Below are 18,162 nucleotides of genomic sequence, written 5' to 3'. Positions count from 1 at the left end.
CACGCTGGATACTAGGTTACTTGGTGATATGGGTGTAAGTAGGCAGTGCGGGCTCGCTGTATCTCTAAATAAAACAATATTATTGTAATTATTTTCTATGCCTTGCACTATATTATTGCGGCAAAGCAAAAAAATTGCCTGACATACAATACTGGGCAAAAGCTCGGGTGCCTGAGATGTTTGCACAGTACTGTATTTGTCAATGTGGAGAGGAGAGTGAGTTTGTAAATCTGGCAGGAGCAAGGGGTTTTGGGAATGGCGACAGCGGAGCGCTGCGGGAGGGGTGTGGGACAGGTGGCAGAGACGGAATGCCTGTGGGGAGGTGGGGATGGCGTGTGTGCGGACACCCCCAGCCCTGAGATACAAGGCAAGCTCATTTGATTCCAAACAATTGGTTCATTGATCGTTACAGAATGTCTCTCTGGTGTTTCCCACTCCCTCCCCTCTCCCTTCTCCTTTTCCCAACCACCATTCCCCCCCCTTCCCACTCTCAGTCCACAGTAGAGACCTATATCAGAATCAGGTTTATCACCACTCACAAATGTCATGAAATTTGTTTTTTGTTCACGACGGCAGTACAGTGCAATACATAAAACTACTGCAGTACCATGCAAAGGCCTTGGGCACCCAAGCTATATATATATATATAATATATGCCTAAGACTTTTGCACGGACCTACAGTATATGATAATAAACCTGAATTCTGATCCTGCGATTCCCTCCCACTTGTCAGCCTTGACTCAAGGGTCCAGTTTACTGTTGGTGACAAAACAACAGCATAACTAAAATAACCAAGCCCGTGCCTTGTGAATCAACACTATTTGGATCAGCAAATCAATCTGCCAGTTTCGAACAAAGGGTCAGTTGCGTTCTTTAGGATATCCAGTTTAAATACTTTAAGTTTAATGTTCAAAATATCCCCTTCTCACTTTGGTGCATGCAATTCATTGCCAGATCAGTCTCCCAGACAGACACACGTAAAGGAGCAACGCTGGTCATGAAGACAGCACGTGCAGTACAACCTGGTGAACTAAATGTCAGTGAGCTTGAGTTGTAAATAACCCAGCAGGCAGAGATGTAAATAATGTTCAGTGACATGTTACATCCCTGACCCTTCATGTCCCTCCAGCATTCTGGACAGTTTTTTTAAAAAAGAAGAGAAACTAGAAGTTTCCCTCTAGGGTGATTTTTTTTTTAGGTGAGGCTCACAGAATGTCACAGCTCGGGAGGAGGGCATTTTCCCAGCACGCTTTCGAGAAGCTCAATTAGTCCGACTCCCTGCTCTTTCCCCAGAGCCCTGTAAATGTTTTCTCTTTGGATATGGATCGATTTTTCCTGTTTAAAAAAGAGGGGACTTTGCAACTATGTCATGTCCAGCCTTGACGCAGTGCCAGCAAGGCACACTCTTTCACATAATCCACTTTCTCTGATATCCATGCTTGTGCAGAGCTGTTGTATATTTGTCTGGGTTAAGTGTACTCACCGAGTTCTTTCTGTGCATGCTCAGAGGTGATCCACGTGGTTACATCTGCTTGTTCCAGCTCTTTGAAAGAGTTCGCTAATAAAAGATCGGCTTTGCTTGTCACACATACGCCGAAGCATACAGAGAAATGCGTTGTTTAGGTTGAAACAAATCAGCGAGGGTTATGCTGGGCAGCCTGCAGCTATCGCCACACTGCTCGTGCTAACATAGCTTGCCCTCAACACATTAACCCTAAGCCTAACTGTACATCTTTGGATTGTGGGAGGAAACTGGAGCATTCAGAGGAAGCCCACAATGTTAGGGCGAGAATGTACAAATCCTTTACACACACTGGTAGGAATTAAACCCCCATTGGTGATTGGTGGTACTGTTTTTTTGAGGCAGCCATTGGTTGGGGTTGACGATGGATGTCGTGTCCCAGCTGTCTACATGATACAAAAGCGAGTATGCAAGCCAGGGCAGTACAATATGGAGAGCAAGTTGTTGCCTATGTAGCAGGCTTCCCCTCTCCACACAGCTGATGAATCCAAAGGAACGGCAGAGACCAATACAGTTTGGCACCAGTGGTGTCACAGAAGTTGCCAGTCCGAGTTGAACTCGATGCAGAACTGCCTTATGGACTCCAGCTCCGGATTTTTCCTCTGGGTTTATTCCCAAATTGAGGGGGTGTAGCTAGAAGGCAGCGGAGGTCTGAGATCAGAGTTTTCCTTCCGTATGAGCTGTCGACCACAGCTCGTGAGCCCCATCTGCCCAAAGCGACTGGTTTTATTTAAGGCACTAGTAACCTGCCTTTGCCCTTTCTCCTGTCAGTAGAAATGGTTCCACCGGGCTTAGAAGCTAAGCCCTACATGAAGGCAAAACAAAAATGTGTATAAGCTGTAGTTGTCAACATTATTGCCATCTCTGAATTCTGCACCATTGACCAGAAACTTTACTGGCCCAATCATGTAAACATTAACATTTTATGGATTAGATAAGCAAAAGAATACACTTCTGAATTTCAGTTACAAATGCAGAGAAAAGACTGGGAATTCAATAGCCAATGAACAGTTCTCAAAGTCTTTCCACACTTTCCAGGCATCTCAGGAATCTGATGGATTTTTTTCCCACATGCCTGGATGGATGCAGCTCCAACAATAGTAAGAAAACTAATACCATCAATATCAAAGTCTTGCTGAAGGATTTTGGCCTGAAACGTCGACTGTACTTTTTTCCAAAGATGCTGCCTGGCATGCCTTTGCCTGGTTTGGCTTTTTCCATTGAGAGTAGGGGAGATTCAAACAAGAGAACATGAGTTGAGAGTTAAAGGGCAAAAGTTTAGGGATAACATGAGGGGGAACTTCTTTACTCAGAGAGTGGTGGCTGTGTGGAACGAGCTTCCAGCAGAAGTGGTTGAGGCAGGTTCGATGTTGTCATTTAAAGTTAAATTGGACAGCTATATGGACAGGAAAGGAATGGAGGGTTATGGGCTGAGTGCAGGTCGGTGGGACTAGGTGAGAGTAAGAGTTCGGCATGGACTAGAAGGGCCGAGGTGGCCTGTTTCCGTGCTGTAATTGTTATATGGTTATAAGGCCAGGAACTGGACTTCACTGTCATAGGCTATTTGAGATGTACATTATTGGGAGCATTTAATAGGTAGTGGGTGATTATCCCCAGCTGTAAACACCTTAAGGAACCAGTACCGTAATAATGTTATGCTAACCACTAAGCTACTGTGCCAGCAACATCCCTCCCGTTCCCCTGCTCTTCATACAATTTTCCAGTGTTTTGTTTTCAAGAACGTATCCTGTTAAGTTTTGAAAGTTAACAGTATATTTCCCTCCAACATCCTTTCCAATCAAAACAGCTAGATCATGTGAGCTGATTGTGTTCATGTGTTTAAAAAAAAACATTTTGCAATGTTGCTTTGCCAGCCACCTTAAGTTGGGACATTTTTGTCTTAGTGTAACAGAATCCTTTAACAAATGCAGAGTGGGAGGAGGGCTGCCATATATAGCTGAGGTTTTCCAGCTCTGCTCACTTCTCACTGGAGACCCAGAGCAGGGTCTAAGTTCAATTTTATTGTCATGGACATTTATACCATGAAAATTAGCTTTACAAACATGAGAAACATTTATTACTTAAATTAACATAAATTATACAGAACTTGCTCCACACTATAAACAAAGCTATCATAATGGTGTTAGTGCCAGCTGAAGGAAGTATAGTCCAAGATAGAATTAATATTTTTCAGGTCGGTTCAAGAACTTGATAGCAGTGGGGAAGAAGCTGCTGTTGAACCCTGAGACGTGGATCTTCAAGCTGCTGTGTATCTCCTGCTTGCTCTTCAGGGTACATCTGTTGAAGTTTGTTGAAATCTTTGATTACATGCTAAATCCCTTTAAGCTTCTAAGAAAGTGGAGATGTGGGTGCATCCTCTTCATGGTTGTATCTCTGAGCAAGGCTGACGACAGATGCTCCGAGATGTTGAAGCTGCTCTTTGTGGGCCACTGTGTAACAGGCGTTTCTCATCTTCCATTCCTCCCAATCAGCCTTTCTTTAGGTGACCCTTCACTACGGCTTCTGGTTATCTAATTGTGAGGGGACCATCACATTCAAATCCAGTAATGTACCCACTGGACATCCATTCATCCCTGTAGGAAAAACTGAGGTGTGGTGGATGTTACACAAACATCTGCACTACTACCTCAAATGAACGGACTTTCTTTTCATAGAGTCATAGAGCACTACAGCACAGAAACAGGCCCTTCAACCCATCTGGTCCATGCTGAACTATTATTCTGCCTAGTCCCATTGACCTGCACCTGGACCATAGCCCTCCATACCCCTCTCATCCCTGTACCTATCCAAAATTCTCTGAAATGTTGCTATTGAACCCATACCCATCCTTTCCACTGGCAGCTCGTTCTACACTCACATCACCTTCAGAGTGAAGAAGTTCACCCTTAGAGTCCCCTTCAATATTTTGCATTTCATCCCTAACCTATGACTTCTAATTTTAGCGCAAACAACAGGAATTCTACGGATGCTGGAAATTCAAGCAACACACATCAAAGTTGTTGGTGAACGCAGCAGGCCAGGCAGCATCTCTAGGAAGAGGTGCAGTCGACGTTTCAGGCCGAGACCCTTCATCAGGACCTGACGAAGGGTCTCGGCCTGAAACATCGACTGCACCTCTTCCTACAGATGCTGCCTGGCCTGCTGCGTTCACCAGCAACTTTGATGTGTGTTACCTCTAATTTTAGTCTCACCCAACCTCCGTAGAAAACGCCTGCTTGCATTTACCCTTTCTATAGCTCTCATAATTGTACATACAGTTCCTTCTGTCAAATCTCTCCCCTACACTCCTGGGAACTTGCGTTCTAACCTACTCTTTCTTTCCTTGTAACTCAGTCATATCATTGCTTGAGAGAAATCTTTTATTTCTGTCTCCTGCTGCCAACATCTCAGGCACATCCTGTGATCAGTGGAGCAAATGTCTCTTTATTAGATCCCAAGGTATGCAGCCTCTAACCATCCCACGCAAACACCCACACAGTTCAAAATTTGACCATTGAGCATTAATTGGACTCCACATTGTGCACTGGACCACAGAGATAGATAGACTGTTGCGTTAATTTGAAATTGATCTGGAAAAGGCAGTGAATTTTAAAAGGCAGGAACGATGTTTACTTTTTGCAGCTGTACCCAAGGAGAGTCTATCAGGAATGGCTTCATTCATTTTAGGGGGAAACATGTAGGCCAGAGCTTTCTAGAAAATGGTGGGAGACCTGGGGCCCTGTCTGTTGTTCTGTGCCAGGTTAGGCCCGGTGCAGGAACAGTGAACACACGTTTGTGAAGGGAGCAGAGATGCTGGGTTGAGAGATAATAATTTCATTAATGTTTTACTTTTGAAAAAGTCAGTTAATTCAAACTGTTTAATTTGTTTAAAAGAATCTGTGATATTTTTTTAAAAAGCTTAATATATTTAATTTTTTCTAACTGATGGTTCTAGTAGTGTTTGAATGGGGCGCTACAGTGGCGTTCTCACGGCATCTCCGTGAGAACATCTGGGAGCAGAGAGGACTCAGCCTTACCACCAAGCTGAAGGTCTACTGTGCAGTGGTCCTTACCACCCTCCTTTACGCCAGCGAGACCTGGACTGCCTACAGCAGAGACGCCAGACAGCACAACCACTTTCACCTGAGCTGTCTCTGCAGACTCTTCCACATCAGATGGCAGGACAAAGTCCCCGACACGGAAATCCTGGAACAAGCTGGGCTCTGCAGCGTCTACACCCTCCTGCTGAAAGCCCAAGCCAGGTGGGCTGGACATGTGGTCAGAATGCCAGACAGCCGATTGCCTAAGCAGCTGCTGTACGGAGAACTGTGTCAGGGCAAGCGCTCAGTCGGGGGGCAGAAGAAACGTTACAAAGACTGCCTGAAAGCGTCCCTCAAAAGGCCTGGGTGTCGACATCAACACGTGGGAGACACTTGCCCTCGACCGTCCAGCTTGGCGCAGCAAGATCACCACAGGAGCCCATGCAGCTGAAGTCAGGCGCATCATCGAGGCGCAACGAAAGCGTGCTGTGCGCAAGGCCCGAGCAGCATCCACTGCCACGACAGCACCCACCCACTTGTGTCCCACATGTGGGCAAGCCTTCAGGGCCCGGATTGGCCTCATCAGTCACCTCCGGACCCACAGCCACCAATCTCCCATTTGACTTTGAAGCCAAGGTCATCTTCAACTACGAAGGACAAACAACAAACACAGTGGCGTAGTGGTTAGAACGATGCTATTACAACTCAGGGCATCAGAGCTTGGAGTTCAATTCTGGCGTCCTCTGTAAGAAATTTTGTACGTTCTTCCGTGTGCATGTGTGTTTCCTCTGGGTGCTCCAGTTTTATTGTACAGTCCAAAGACGTACCATTTAGTAGGTAAATTGGACATTGTAACTTGTCCCGTGATTAGGCTAGTGCTGAATCAGTGGGCTGCTGGCCAGTGTGGCTGATTGGGGTGGAAGGGATGGTTCCATGTTTCATCTCTAAATAAATAAATTTTCATCTTCAAGCTACGTGATGAGCTCTGGAGCTGGCAATGGCTGAGGCTGTGGTTTGGGTGGTTAAATTTGTTTTTCAATTGTTCCCCTGCGTATGGTGTGTTCTGCAATCTCCCCCCCCCCGCCCCCGACTCTTGCCTCCCACCAACGGTTAACCCATGATGACATCACTTAATGCCCACCACAGCCCAGAGTGATGCTGTGCTTATTTGGGATAAATTCAGGAAAAACACCTTGTTAGATCTGGAAGAGCTAAATTAATTTCCTCCTTCCTTGATTAATTTCTGTACCTGAAGCTGAAGTTCGGGCTCCAGGTCATCAACTCTAAGCACAGGTTCCACAATCACAGTAGTTCCTATTTGCTTACACACCGTAATCCAGCTGTGTTGTTGCTTTAGATGTAATTTATTCATTAGTTAATTTATAAGTCAAACTCTGTATAACTTGTAGTTAGAATTTTGTTGAATTAACCTGCTTTAAGGTACCGATTTTACTGATTTTTTTTTGGGGGTCCGGATTATAATAATGAACTCTTTTAGGATGGATAACGATTTTTTAAAAAGTACAATACTCTCTAGCTACTAACCTTGCTGAAATGCCATATGTTGTTCTTATTCCCGCTCTTTAATACCCATAATGGTGCATGGTGCATTTTATTAACCCTGATTTTTCTTTTAAGCATACTTTGCCGACCATGGCCAATACATGAGGGCACAATGTTAAGATGATTGGAGGGAAGTGTAGAGGTGGGGGATGTCAGAGGTAGATTCTTTTTTACACACAGTGGAACCTGCTGTCAAGGATGGGGATAGCATTAAGTACATTAGGGACACGCAAGAGATTTTTACATAGATACATGGATGAATGAAAAATAGAGAGCTATATGGGAAGGATGTTTTTTGCACCATTCTCTGTAAACTCTAGAGACTGTTTTGTGTGAAAATCCCTGGAGATCAGCAGTTTCTGAGATATTCAAACCACCCCATCTGGCACCAACAGTCAAAGTCACTGAGATCACATTGTTCCCCATTTTGATGTTTGGTCTAAACAAAACAGAACCTCTTGACCATGTCTGGATGCATTGAGTTACTGCCACATGATTGGCTGATTAGATCTTTGCATTAACGAGCAGGTGTACAGGTGTACCTAATAAAGAGGCCACTGAGTGTAGGTATCAAAACAATTGAAGACCCATTATATTCGGTTTCAGGGACTTGTTTTCTGTGATTGATTCAGTATGGGGATTTTGCTCTCAGGTGTAACTTGCTCCTGTGAAGCAGGAACGATACCAGTCTCTCTCCTTTCCCTAAAATTGAACTGCTTGTGCCATATGATTGTGTAAAATGAACTCCTTTGGAGTTTTGGGAAGGTTTTTGTGGGACAAGTTACTAGAATGGAAGCAAGCCCCTTCCTTTAAAGAGAGCAGCCATCTGATGCAATGTACCTCTCTGTTGTCTTCAACAGGTCCCTGGAGCTGAGGTATTTTACCTATGGAATTCTCTTTGGATGCGGGTCATCTTTTGCTTTCCAGCCATCATTAGTCATTCTTGGCCATTACTTCCGACGCCATTTAGGCCTGGTGAACGGAGTGATGACGGCTGGAAGCAGTCTGTTTTCCAGCGTCATGCCTCTTTTCCTGAAGAAGATTGGTGATGCCTTGGGTCTGGCCCACACCCTGCAGATTCTCAGCGTGTTCTTGTTCATACAGATACTTCTGTCCTTGACATATAAGCCTCTGTTACCAAGCAATCCTGAAGAAGGGAGGACTAACACAACAAAATTCGACAAGTGTTTCCATCAGGTCAGGAGATACCTAAATCTGAGAGTCTTCAGGGAAGTAACATACAGGGTTTGGGCCTTTGGAGTCGCCACTGCTGTCCTAGGTTACTTTGTGCCATATGTTCACTTGGTAAGTGCACCAAACCGGAACGAGATTTTCTGTAATGAAATGTAAAAACTATTCTGAATGGTTTTGTGCATGGAAAACCCTCTATTCCTCTACTAAATTGGATTGACATGCTTATATACGAAGGTCAAATTAATTTTAAAGAATTCTGTGCACAGCAGAACAATGTTAATGTGGGTTTGTTTGATCAGCAGTGATTATTGATTCATGGAATCAGAACATTTGGGCCATCGAGTTCATTACCAACCATATATCCATCCATATTAATCCTATCTCCTAGCACTTGATCCATAGTCCTCTGTACCTAGACAAGTCAAGTGCTCACCTAGACACTCATTAATGCTGTTAGTGACTCTGCGTCCAACACTCCTTCAGGCAGTGTTTCCAAGTGCTTGCCACGTTCTAGAGGGACCCCTCAGATCCTTTCCAAATCTCTTAGCCCTTACCCTAAGTCTATGTTTTATTCACCTCCTAAAAGAGGAAAGGTTTCCTACAGACAGATCCTGAGTGATTTTTTAACTCCGCTTCAAAATGACTACAGTAGATTCAAAGCAAACATATTAGTATAAAGGTGACTGTTTCTCAGGCTCAATATCTCTGCTGGAAATTTAACCTATTGGACCCGTAAATTCAAAAATTAAAACCCACAAACTTAAATTCATGCATAGATGCTGTGTGGCCTCCTGAGTTCCTCCAGCATTTTGTGTGTGTTGCTTGGATTTCCAGATTTGCAGATTTTCTTGAACTTGAATTAATGTGTGGCTAAAAGTATAACTCTGTGCTGACGACTGTCAAACTTTAGGGAATTCTGAAGCACTTCCACTGCCGTCTGAATAGTCACAGAAGGAAAGTCACTGTTAAATTGAAAGTCAATATTCTGCCCCACAATCTGCAGGGGTTATTCATTAGACCAATTATTCGTAGTACTAGATGAGAGACAAATGTTGATCAAGGGACTGTAGGGAACTCCCCTGCTCTTCAAGTAAAACCAGGAGGTTTACCAGGAAGATTATGGATGAGACCATAAAACAAAGGAACAGAACTAGGTCACTAGGCCCATTGAATGTGCTCCTGTTAACTTCTCACCCGCAGCATAGCACCTCTGGTGCGGCACCAAGATGTATACAATGTGTGTTCACATATCAGATATGCAGGATTTAAGCTATGCCACACAGACCAGTGTGACCACTGAGCAGTTTGTGCAACATAGAATTTTAAATGATATTAATCTTACCCTAAATACGCAAGTCCTGTGTGTTGTTCCATCGGTCATTAGAATCACTTTAAAATTTTTAAATAAAATATGGGGAGAGAGATGGAAAACCTTTCTAGACTTTGGCTGTCTACCTGGTAAATGATGAGCAATTTTGGATGCATATGCATTTGAAGTGTTAAATTTTGACATGAACTTTAAAATGTGAGTCCATCAAAACCCTTCAGACGAGCTTTTCCCTAACAACCAGGAATTCTCCAACTTGGGTTAACTTAGGCCCCCTCTAGTTTCAGTTTTTCCACAGCACATTGCAAGTTCAAACAAGTTAAGTGCAAACAAAACTTTGAGCTCAGCAATTCCAGCCCCTCTCTTCATTCCAGCATTTACTGTCGATTTTGTTCATTGCTTTTCTGATAAATTCCGATGGCTTTGTTATTTATCAATGAAATACCACTCACTTGCATCCTGGTCCTTCACCCCTTTTGTCGTTGACTCCATCCTTGACCTTCAACCCCCAACACCCAGAACATGCTCTCTTCTCACTGCTGCCATCGGGAAGGTGGTAGAGGAGCCTCAAAACTCACACCACCAGTTTCAGGAACAGTTTTTACCCCTCAACCATCAGGCTGTTGAATCAGAGGAGATAACTTCACTCAACTTCACTTGCTCCCTCACTAAAATGTTCCCACAACCCATGGACTCACTTTCAAGGACTCTTCATCTCATGTTCTCGATATTTATTGCTTATTTATTTATTATTATTTATTTCTTTTTGTATTTGCACGCTGGTTGAACACCCGAGTTGGTGCAGTCTTTCATTGATTCTGTTATGGTTATTATTCTATGGATTTACTGAGTATTCCCACAAGGAAATGAATCTCAGGATTGTATACGGTGACATGTATGTACTTTGATAGTAAATTTACTTTGAACTTTGAACCTTTGTGTTCTCTCTGTACCTCCTCTTCATTCGACAGTTTTTCCTGTTCTGATTGAGGATCTGAAATGTTCACTTTGCTGCTCTCTCTACAGATGCTGCCTTACCTGCAGGGTATTTCCATCTCCATTGTATAGTAGAGCAGAGAACAGTATGTTGTGCCGACCTTCTGACTGCCAAGATAAATCTAACGCTCCACTCCCACATAGCCCTCCATTTTTCTTTCATCCATATGTCTATCTAAAACTCCTAAATCACCCTAATGCATCTGCCTCTAGCACCACCCATGACAGTGTGTTCCGTTCACTTACCACTCTCCATAAAACTACCTCTGATATGACCCCTATACTCTCCTCCCATCACCTCAAAATTACGCACTCTCATTTCTGGCCCAGGAAAACGACGCTGACTGTCCACTCTTATCATCTCGCGCACCTCTAGTAAATCTCCTCTCATCCCCCTCCAGTCCAAAGAAAAAAGCCCTAGATTGCTCATCATTTCCTCATAAGGAATGTTCCCCAATTCAGACAGCATCCTGGTAAATCTCCTTTGCACCGTCTCTGAAGCTCCCACATCCTTCCTATAATGAGGGGTCCAGAAATGAGCACAATCTAACTGGAGTTTTATAGAGCTGTATCATTACCTCATGGCTCTTGAACTCAACCACTTGATTAATGAAGGCCAATACACCGTATATCAACTTCGAGGGATCTGTGGATGTGGACCCCAATATTCTTCTGTGCCTCCACACTGCTGAGCACCCTGCCATTCACCCTGTGCTCTGCCTTCAAGTTCGATCTTCCAATTTTTTATTAATTATACAGTACATTAGCCGACTGGCGGCGTAGTGGCATCAGCGCCGGAGTTTAAGGCGAGTGGTCCCGGGTTGAAATCCGGCTGATTCTTCGCACGCTTTCTACCTGTGCTGGGTTGAGCGTCGAGCTAACAACTCAGCCTCGTTTAAAAAAAAAAGACAAATGCTAAAGAAACGGCAAGGTTTCTGCCCGATGCGCCACTGGGCGCGGAAAGGAATGACATCAATAATACGGTGCATTGAGACTGAATGTAGATGGAAGCGATTGATTCCTGAAACACAATGTAAAGATGGAAATGAGTAACTCAGACATTTTCATCTTCTCTACAGCTATTTTTTGGACAATTTGTAGAAAGAGAATTACTATGACTATTAAGAGTACAGTAGTAAAGATTTTTGTGATACAGAGATAAGGAATTCTATATTAGAAATGGAAAACCACCACATAGATCTGACATTGATTCCATGGATAAAATGGCCAGTCAGTTTATTAAAGATTTGTAAGCAGCTTGAAATGTTATTTCTAATATCTAGCAAATGATTTGCCTACAGATGAACCATGTAGAAAAAGAATTTGGAGAAACTGAGAGAAACTGGATACTGCTCGTCTGCATTGGAGCTTCGTCAGGAGTCGGACGCTTAGCATTTGGAAAGATTGGTGATTGCATCCCTGGACCTAAGAAGATCTACCTACAAGTAGGTCAATGCAGTCTAAATACTCAGTTTCTGAGAAGCAGGCTCTTGGCTACAGTTCATTATTTTGCATTGTTTTGATTACCCTGTGAAGGCCTTTTGCTCCTCCTGAAAAATTCCCGTTTAATCTCACAGTTCTGTTGAAACCACACGTACAAAATGGCAGCAACAACTTTTCTTAAGACCAAAGGTTACGATCAAGAGTCATATATCAGGCGTTTCAGAGTTCTGGAGACATTTATAAATGCTCTTTTCAAGATTAATTAGTTAGCAGGAACTGAGATAGTGCCGTTAGGTTAGAGCAGTGGAAAATGTAGCTAGGCTCTCTTGCTTTGACAAGATATTCAGTGAGTCATGCAATAAGGTATACATAAGGTTAGTACAGGATTAGCCCTGAGCCTCCCAATAGCTTGCCAATGTTATTTTTATCTAGTTATTATTGAAATAAAGACTGAATAAAAGCTGCAATGAGAAGAAAAAACAGCCTGGTCACTGCAGGGCAACATGGAAAAGTTCAGAAGAAGTTAGTCAGATGGCAGTTCAGTGGATGATCTGCACACCAATTGCTTCCCTCCCTGCTTCTAGGCAGTACTTGCTTAAAACAAAATTATTTGCTGAGTGGCACACACAAAATGGTGGAGGAACTCAGTAGGTCAGCCAGGATGTATGGACGGAAATAAACAGTTGATTTTTCGAGCAGAGATGCTTCATCAGATTTTAGCCCAAAACCACATCAGCTGTTTATTTTCCTCCATAGTGTGTTGCTCAAGGTTTCCAGCATCTGTAGTTTCCCTTCTGTCTATCATGTTTTAGTGGATAGATTTTTAGTGTCTCATGATTTTTTAACCCTCTGTGGTTTTTATTAGTACTGTAGATCTAGTGAAGCACAGCGACCACTTGCCAGTAGCAAACAAAACTCTAAATTACACTTTTTCTCAGATACAATCACGGCAATCAGTAGCCTGTAACTTCCCTTTAGAAGTTGAGCTTTTGAAATGCCTGTATGGTCTGGCATTTCTGCGCGGTGAACTGAAGTCTCAGAAGTGCAGGACGGTTGCAGCATGGCATATACAGGCCGAATCGAGGCACTTGGGCCCAGGCCCTGGAGTGGGGAACAAGCCAGTGTTTGATCATTGCTGGAACGGAGTAGGAGGTGATTCGATTCAACAGAACAGAGGCGAGGCAGCAGGGCCCAGGCCCGAGATCAAGGAATGGCCAGCTGTTTAAACACCGGGCAGATCGAAGAGGTTGGGTATGGGCTGCATTGAGGTGGTGGCGCCCGGAGCCAAGAGTGTATTGAAGCAGCAGGGCCCAGGTCCAGGAGCGAGGAACGATCCGAGGTTTGGCTGATTTAAGCGATAGGCCAGATTGGAAAGGTCAGAGTGTCAGGGCTGCTGGAGAGGGATAGGCCGGTGTTCAGCTCGCTGCTCTGTGAGGTTTACTCGTCCCTGTGCTGAACTGAGGCTGTGGCCTGCAACTAACGGGTTCCTGGATCAGCTGCAGTGATGACCGGCTTCATGCTGTGAACTCACTGTTGTGAACCTCAGTCCTGCATGTTATTTGCTTACATGATTTGTTCCCCCCCCCCTTCACTTTGGGAGTTTGACAAAAGACTTTTTAAAAATGGATTCTATCGGAAATCTTTGTTTTGTGGCTGCCTATAAGGAGGTGAATCTCAAGGTTGTATATGGCATAAGTACTTTGATAATAAATAGAACTTTAATAGTCTCCTGTTTCCCATTTGTAGGTGGCATCATTTTGGGTGTTGGGTATTATGTCCATCATGATACCACTCTGTAAAGTGTTTGAAGGCCTCATTGCTGTTTGTATTTTACTGGGGTTTTGTGATGGATGTTTCATCACAATTATGGCACCTATTGCCTTCGAACTGGTTGGACCTCAAGAGGCTTCACAGGCTATTGGCTTCATTCTGGGGCTAATGGCCATTCCTATGACTGCAGGACCACCTATTGCAGGTCAGTAAGAAATGAAAATGCAGACTTTATTTTTAACAAGGTAGTCAATAGAGCTAAGCTCTTCCTTGCTAATCAAGATGCGCATCTAAGCTGGTCTCATTTGACTGAGTTTCACCCATACTTCTTTAAACCTTTCTGTCCCGATGTATTTTAAGTGTTAACCATATAACAATTACAGCACGGAAACAGGCCAACTTGGCCCTTCTAGTCCATGCCGAACTCTTACTCTCACCTAGTTCCACCAACCTGCACTCAGCCCATAACCCTCCATTCCATTCCTGTCCATATATCTATCCAATTTAACTTTAAACGACAACATCGAACCTGCCTCAACCACTTCTGCTGGAAGCTCGTTCCACACAGCTACCACTCTCTGAGTAAAGAAGTTCCCCCTCATGTTACCCCTAAACTTTTGCCCTTTAACTCTCATGTCCTCTTGTTTGAATCTTCCCCACTGTCAATGGAAAAAGCCTATCCACGTCAACTCTATCAATCCCTCTCATAATTTTAAACACCTCTATCAACACCTTGTATCTGCCTCAACCACTTTCTCCAGCACATATTACATATACAGACCACTCTGTGTGGAGATGTTGTTCCTTGGGTTTCTATTGAGTCTTTCCCTGCCCCTCTAGTTCTCCTCGTTTTTCTATACTGGCATACTAATCTAAACAATGCACAATTGCACCTTCCAACCTTTCTAAAGAGCAGGAGGTCTGACAAATCCGCTTGCTTTGACTGAGCATGATTAAGAGCTTTTGGTGTGAGATTCCATTTTATTGAAAATCAGATTAGGTCCATTCCTGTGATCAAGACGGAGCTCATGTGGAAACAGTTGTTGATATTAATATACATAAACCTCCAATGCTCAAAGATTCAGATTATTACTTGGTTAAGCACTGTTGCCATGGCTGTAAATTTCCACAAGGATTAGTGGCTTTTAAGTTTAAATTTTGCCGGGGTTTAGTCAAGTGCACTCTTAACTTTTGATCTGTTTACTTCATACAGGGTTTTTAAAAGATTCCTTTGGCAACTATCACTTGGCTTTTTACTTGGCCGGAATTCCACCTATTGTTGGCGGAGTTGTTCTGTTCTTTGTCCCTATAATTCATCATCGAATGATGAAAAAGCAAAAGAAAGAAGACCCTGGCACTGACAAGATATTGTTAGCTTCAGGAAATGCATTAACTGGAGAGATGCTTCCAGGAAACCCCAACCCAGAAACCTGTATGTAATCTGTAAAGTCAAGGCATGCTACATTCCACAGTGGGATCAATGCCAGCACAGACTGTGATGTTTCCTTTTGGTATGTGTGCCTGTTTTGAAATAATAGTTCTTCCACCCATGTAACACTGAGTTCCCTTTCTAAAAATTCCACAAAGGCATTAGAATTTTTAAAAAAATGTTAAAAACTTGGTGGGAAGTTCTCAGATGAGGCTTAAAATGTCTGTGGCCGCTTCTTAAGCGCAGTGTTGGACTTAATCTCAGCCCAGTAGCAATGACAGCATTTTATTGCGGTATTTTGTTAGGAACAATCTGATCAGGGAGCACTGTGTAGAACTGAAATTATAGAAACATTACAGAATAGTGGGAGTCTGTTAAATGGGCACAGTCTGTGCAAAAGTAATCCAGCTGGTTTCAATGGAGTTCTTCCAAAACTCAGGGTATGTGGCCACCAACTTCTCATTGTCCTTCCTTGTTCCTTTTTGTGATTGGGTCAAGAACAGATTGATTTCTGGTCATAATTTGCTTTCCCTTCTCAGCCCCCATGTTAGGGAAAGAGCAAAGAAACATTACAAACAGACAAATCATTTCCAATTTGAGGGTGACCTTTCCCTGATCAAACTCTGAGCAAGGTTTACACCAGGCAACCAATGTCAGGTGGTCATCCTGCACGACCCAACTGCTACTGCCCTGACTTGCCCCCCATCGGCTTCCTAAATTTCTGTTACTGTCATGCAGCATCGGGCAAATGCAGAAAAATAAGGGGACTATCCAACATCTTCCTTATTCTGTGGCAGTGTATTTTCAGTAGTCCACAGCCCCATCATACAATGGTAATTTGCAATTAATGGTGCGTGGGAAGATTACCTCACACCTCTCTATTGTGTCCACTAATGCTCAAATGCCCGATGTGAGCAAACAATAACAGAATGAGCATGTGGTCAAGCAATCAGTTGCCACTTGTGCTCCCGTGTCCCAGTTTCACAGAATACAGTAAAGAGTGAATTAAATGTCTTCTCTTGGGAGACCATATGAGTACAGCATAGGAGGCCATTCTGCCCAATTAAGACCAAGCCAGCACTCATATTTATCCCATTTCTCCGCTTCTTTTCCTGTCTCATTTGTTTCTCAACTGGGACCGCAAGAGAAAGCCGATGGGGATGAGAAAAGGCAGCAACACTGGCTGCAATCACCTGAGAGATTGCAAGAGGGAATAAGATGGAGCAAGGTAAGGATTATAAAGGTCATTAAAAAGGGAGGTAGATGTAGCAGATATTGGTGCTTATCACTACTCCACATCCTTAGACTAATAAACACCCGTCTCAGGATACCGAGTGATGACGCGCAGATGGAGTTAAAGTGCAAAGCAGCCATGATCTAACGAAGTGGTGGCCAATTTGGAGGGTTTGAATGGACGACACCTGGTCCTAGGTTCACTGTGTGTATCAGCATTGATTCGGAAGGAGGAACATTCATGTCAAACTACAAGTAATTTCTGAGATCTTGATAAGTTAAATACAGTAAAACAATCTAATATCTGTTGGAAAAGGACAGTGGAATGTTGAGCAAAATTGTTGTTGTGTGCAGTTAGCATGGGATGTGCAGGAATTACATGACTGAAGCATAATCTCCTGACTATTCAATTCAATTCTCCCATCAAGAAAAAACCTGATTCTGTTGGACTTCCTGATTAGTTGCCACATCTACATGCAAACCTTTTGCAAATTCTGCCCTAGGGCTCAGAGCTTTGCAGACTTGCCCCATTTAAGTACTTTTGTTTTGCCAAAATGAACCACTTCCTCTTTCTTACCTATCCATGTGTCATCAAGCAAATTTGGCATCTGAATTTTTGGTGCTTTCATCCACATCAAGTATATAAATGCAAAAGATTATGCTCCAGCATTGATGGCACATTAGTTACATCTTGCTAACGAGAAAAGGTTTGATTTTAGCCTACCCTCTGTTGTTAGCCAACTTATCCCCTGTCCATGTCATCGCAACTCGCCCATCAGCTTTCATTTTTCAGAATAATATTTAATTTAGTACATTTGATGCCTCTGGGCGTCAAATTTTTCCTTATCCTTGACACCTACTTCATCAAAGAACTTTAATGAAATGGTCCAACTTTCGCAAACCATGTTGCCTTAGCCTGATTTACCCCATCGTGCCCTCTTCCGAAGTTTTTAGTAGTAGCTTCTAACGTTTTTCCCCACAATGTATGTTAAGCTAACTGGCCTGCGGATTCCTGCTTTTCAGATATGGGAATTAGTATTGCTATTTTCCAATTTAATGGAAAGGTCTCTAAATGTAAAAGGAATTTGGAAAGTTAAAAACGAAAATTAAAAATTAAAAACTCTCTAACCACTTTCTAGCAGCTTGGAATGAAGTCTGTGAAGATGCTGAGACTTAAGAGATTGCAGCTCTAACAATGTAGTACAATTGCTCTGTTGATGTAAACAACAGGAATTCTGCAGATGCTGGAAATTCAAGCAACATACATCAAAGTTGCTGGTGAACGCAGCAGGCCAAGCAGCATCTATAGGAAGAGGCGCAGTCGACGTTTCAGGCCGAGACCCTTCGTTAGTCCTGACGAAGGGTCTCGGCCTGAAACGTCGACTGCGCCTCTTCCTATAGATGCTGCTTGGCCTGCTGCGTTCACCAGCAACTTTGATGTATGTTGCTCTGTTGACTGGAGTTTTCCTGGGCTGCTGCTTCCTTCCGTCCAGTTCCCAGTTGACTGCTATTACTGGGATGTTACTTGGATCTTACTATATTGAAACATGTTAAATTCATTTGTCATCTCCTTATTTTTCATTATTAATTCACCTGACTTGCTCCTAGACAACCAATACTAAATTTATTAACTCTTGACAAGAA

At 43.2% G+C, this 18,162-nt stretch overlaps 1 protein-coding gene across 1 annotated transcript in view; it reads left to right on the top strand.

Moving 5' to 3' along the window:
- Positions 1 to 17,805, top strand: part of LOC134353114 (monocarboxylate transporter 8-like) — a 70,117-nt gene extending 52,312 nt beyond the window's left edge. Inside the window, exons 3-6 of the mRNA XM_063061038.1 lie at positions 7,987 to 8,431; positions 11,945 to 12,088; positions 13,833 to 14,061; positions 15,070 to 17,805. Of these exons, the coding sequence (XP_062917108.1) occupies positions 7,987 to 8,431; positions 11,945 to 12,088; positions 13,833 to 14,061; positions 15,070 to 15,296 (1,045 nt within the window). The 3' untranslated portion in view covers positions 15,297 to 17,805. The remainder of the gene's footprint in view (positions 1 to 7,986; positions 8,432 to 11,944; positions 12,089 to 13,832; positions 14,062 to 15,069) is intronic.
- Positions 17,806 to 18,162: the final 357 nt, after the last annotated feature.

The sequence above is a fragment of the Mobula hypostoma genome, chromosome 10 (genome assembly GCF_963921235.1).
Source record: "Mobula hypostoma chromosome 10, sMobHyp1.1, whole genome shotgun sequence".
Taxonomy (NCBI): Eukaryota; Metazoa; Chordata; class Chondrichthyes; order Myliobatiformes; family Myliobatidae; genus Mobula; species Mobula hypostoma.
This window is presented reverse-complemented; position numbering and strand designations above follow the sequence as displayed.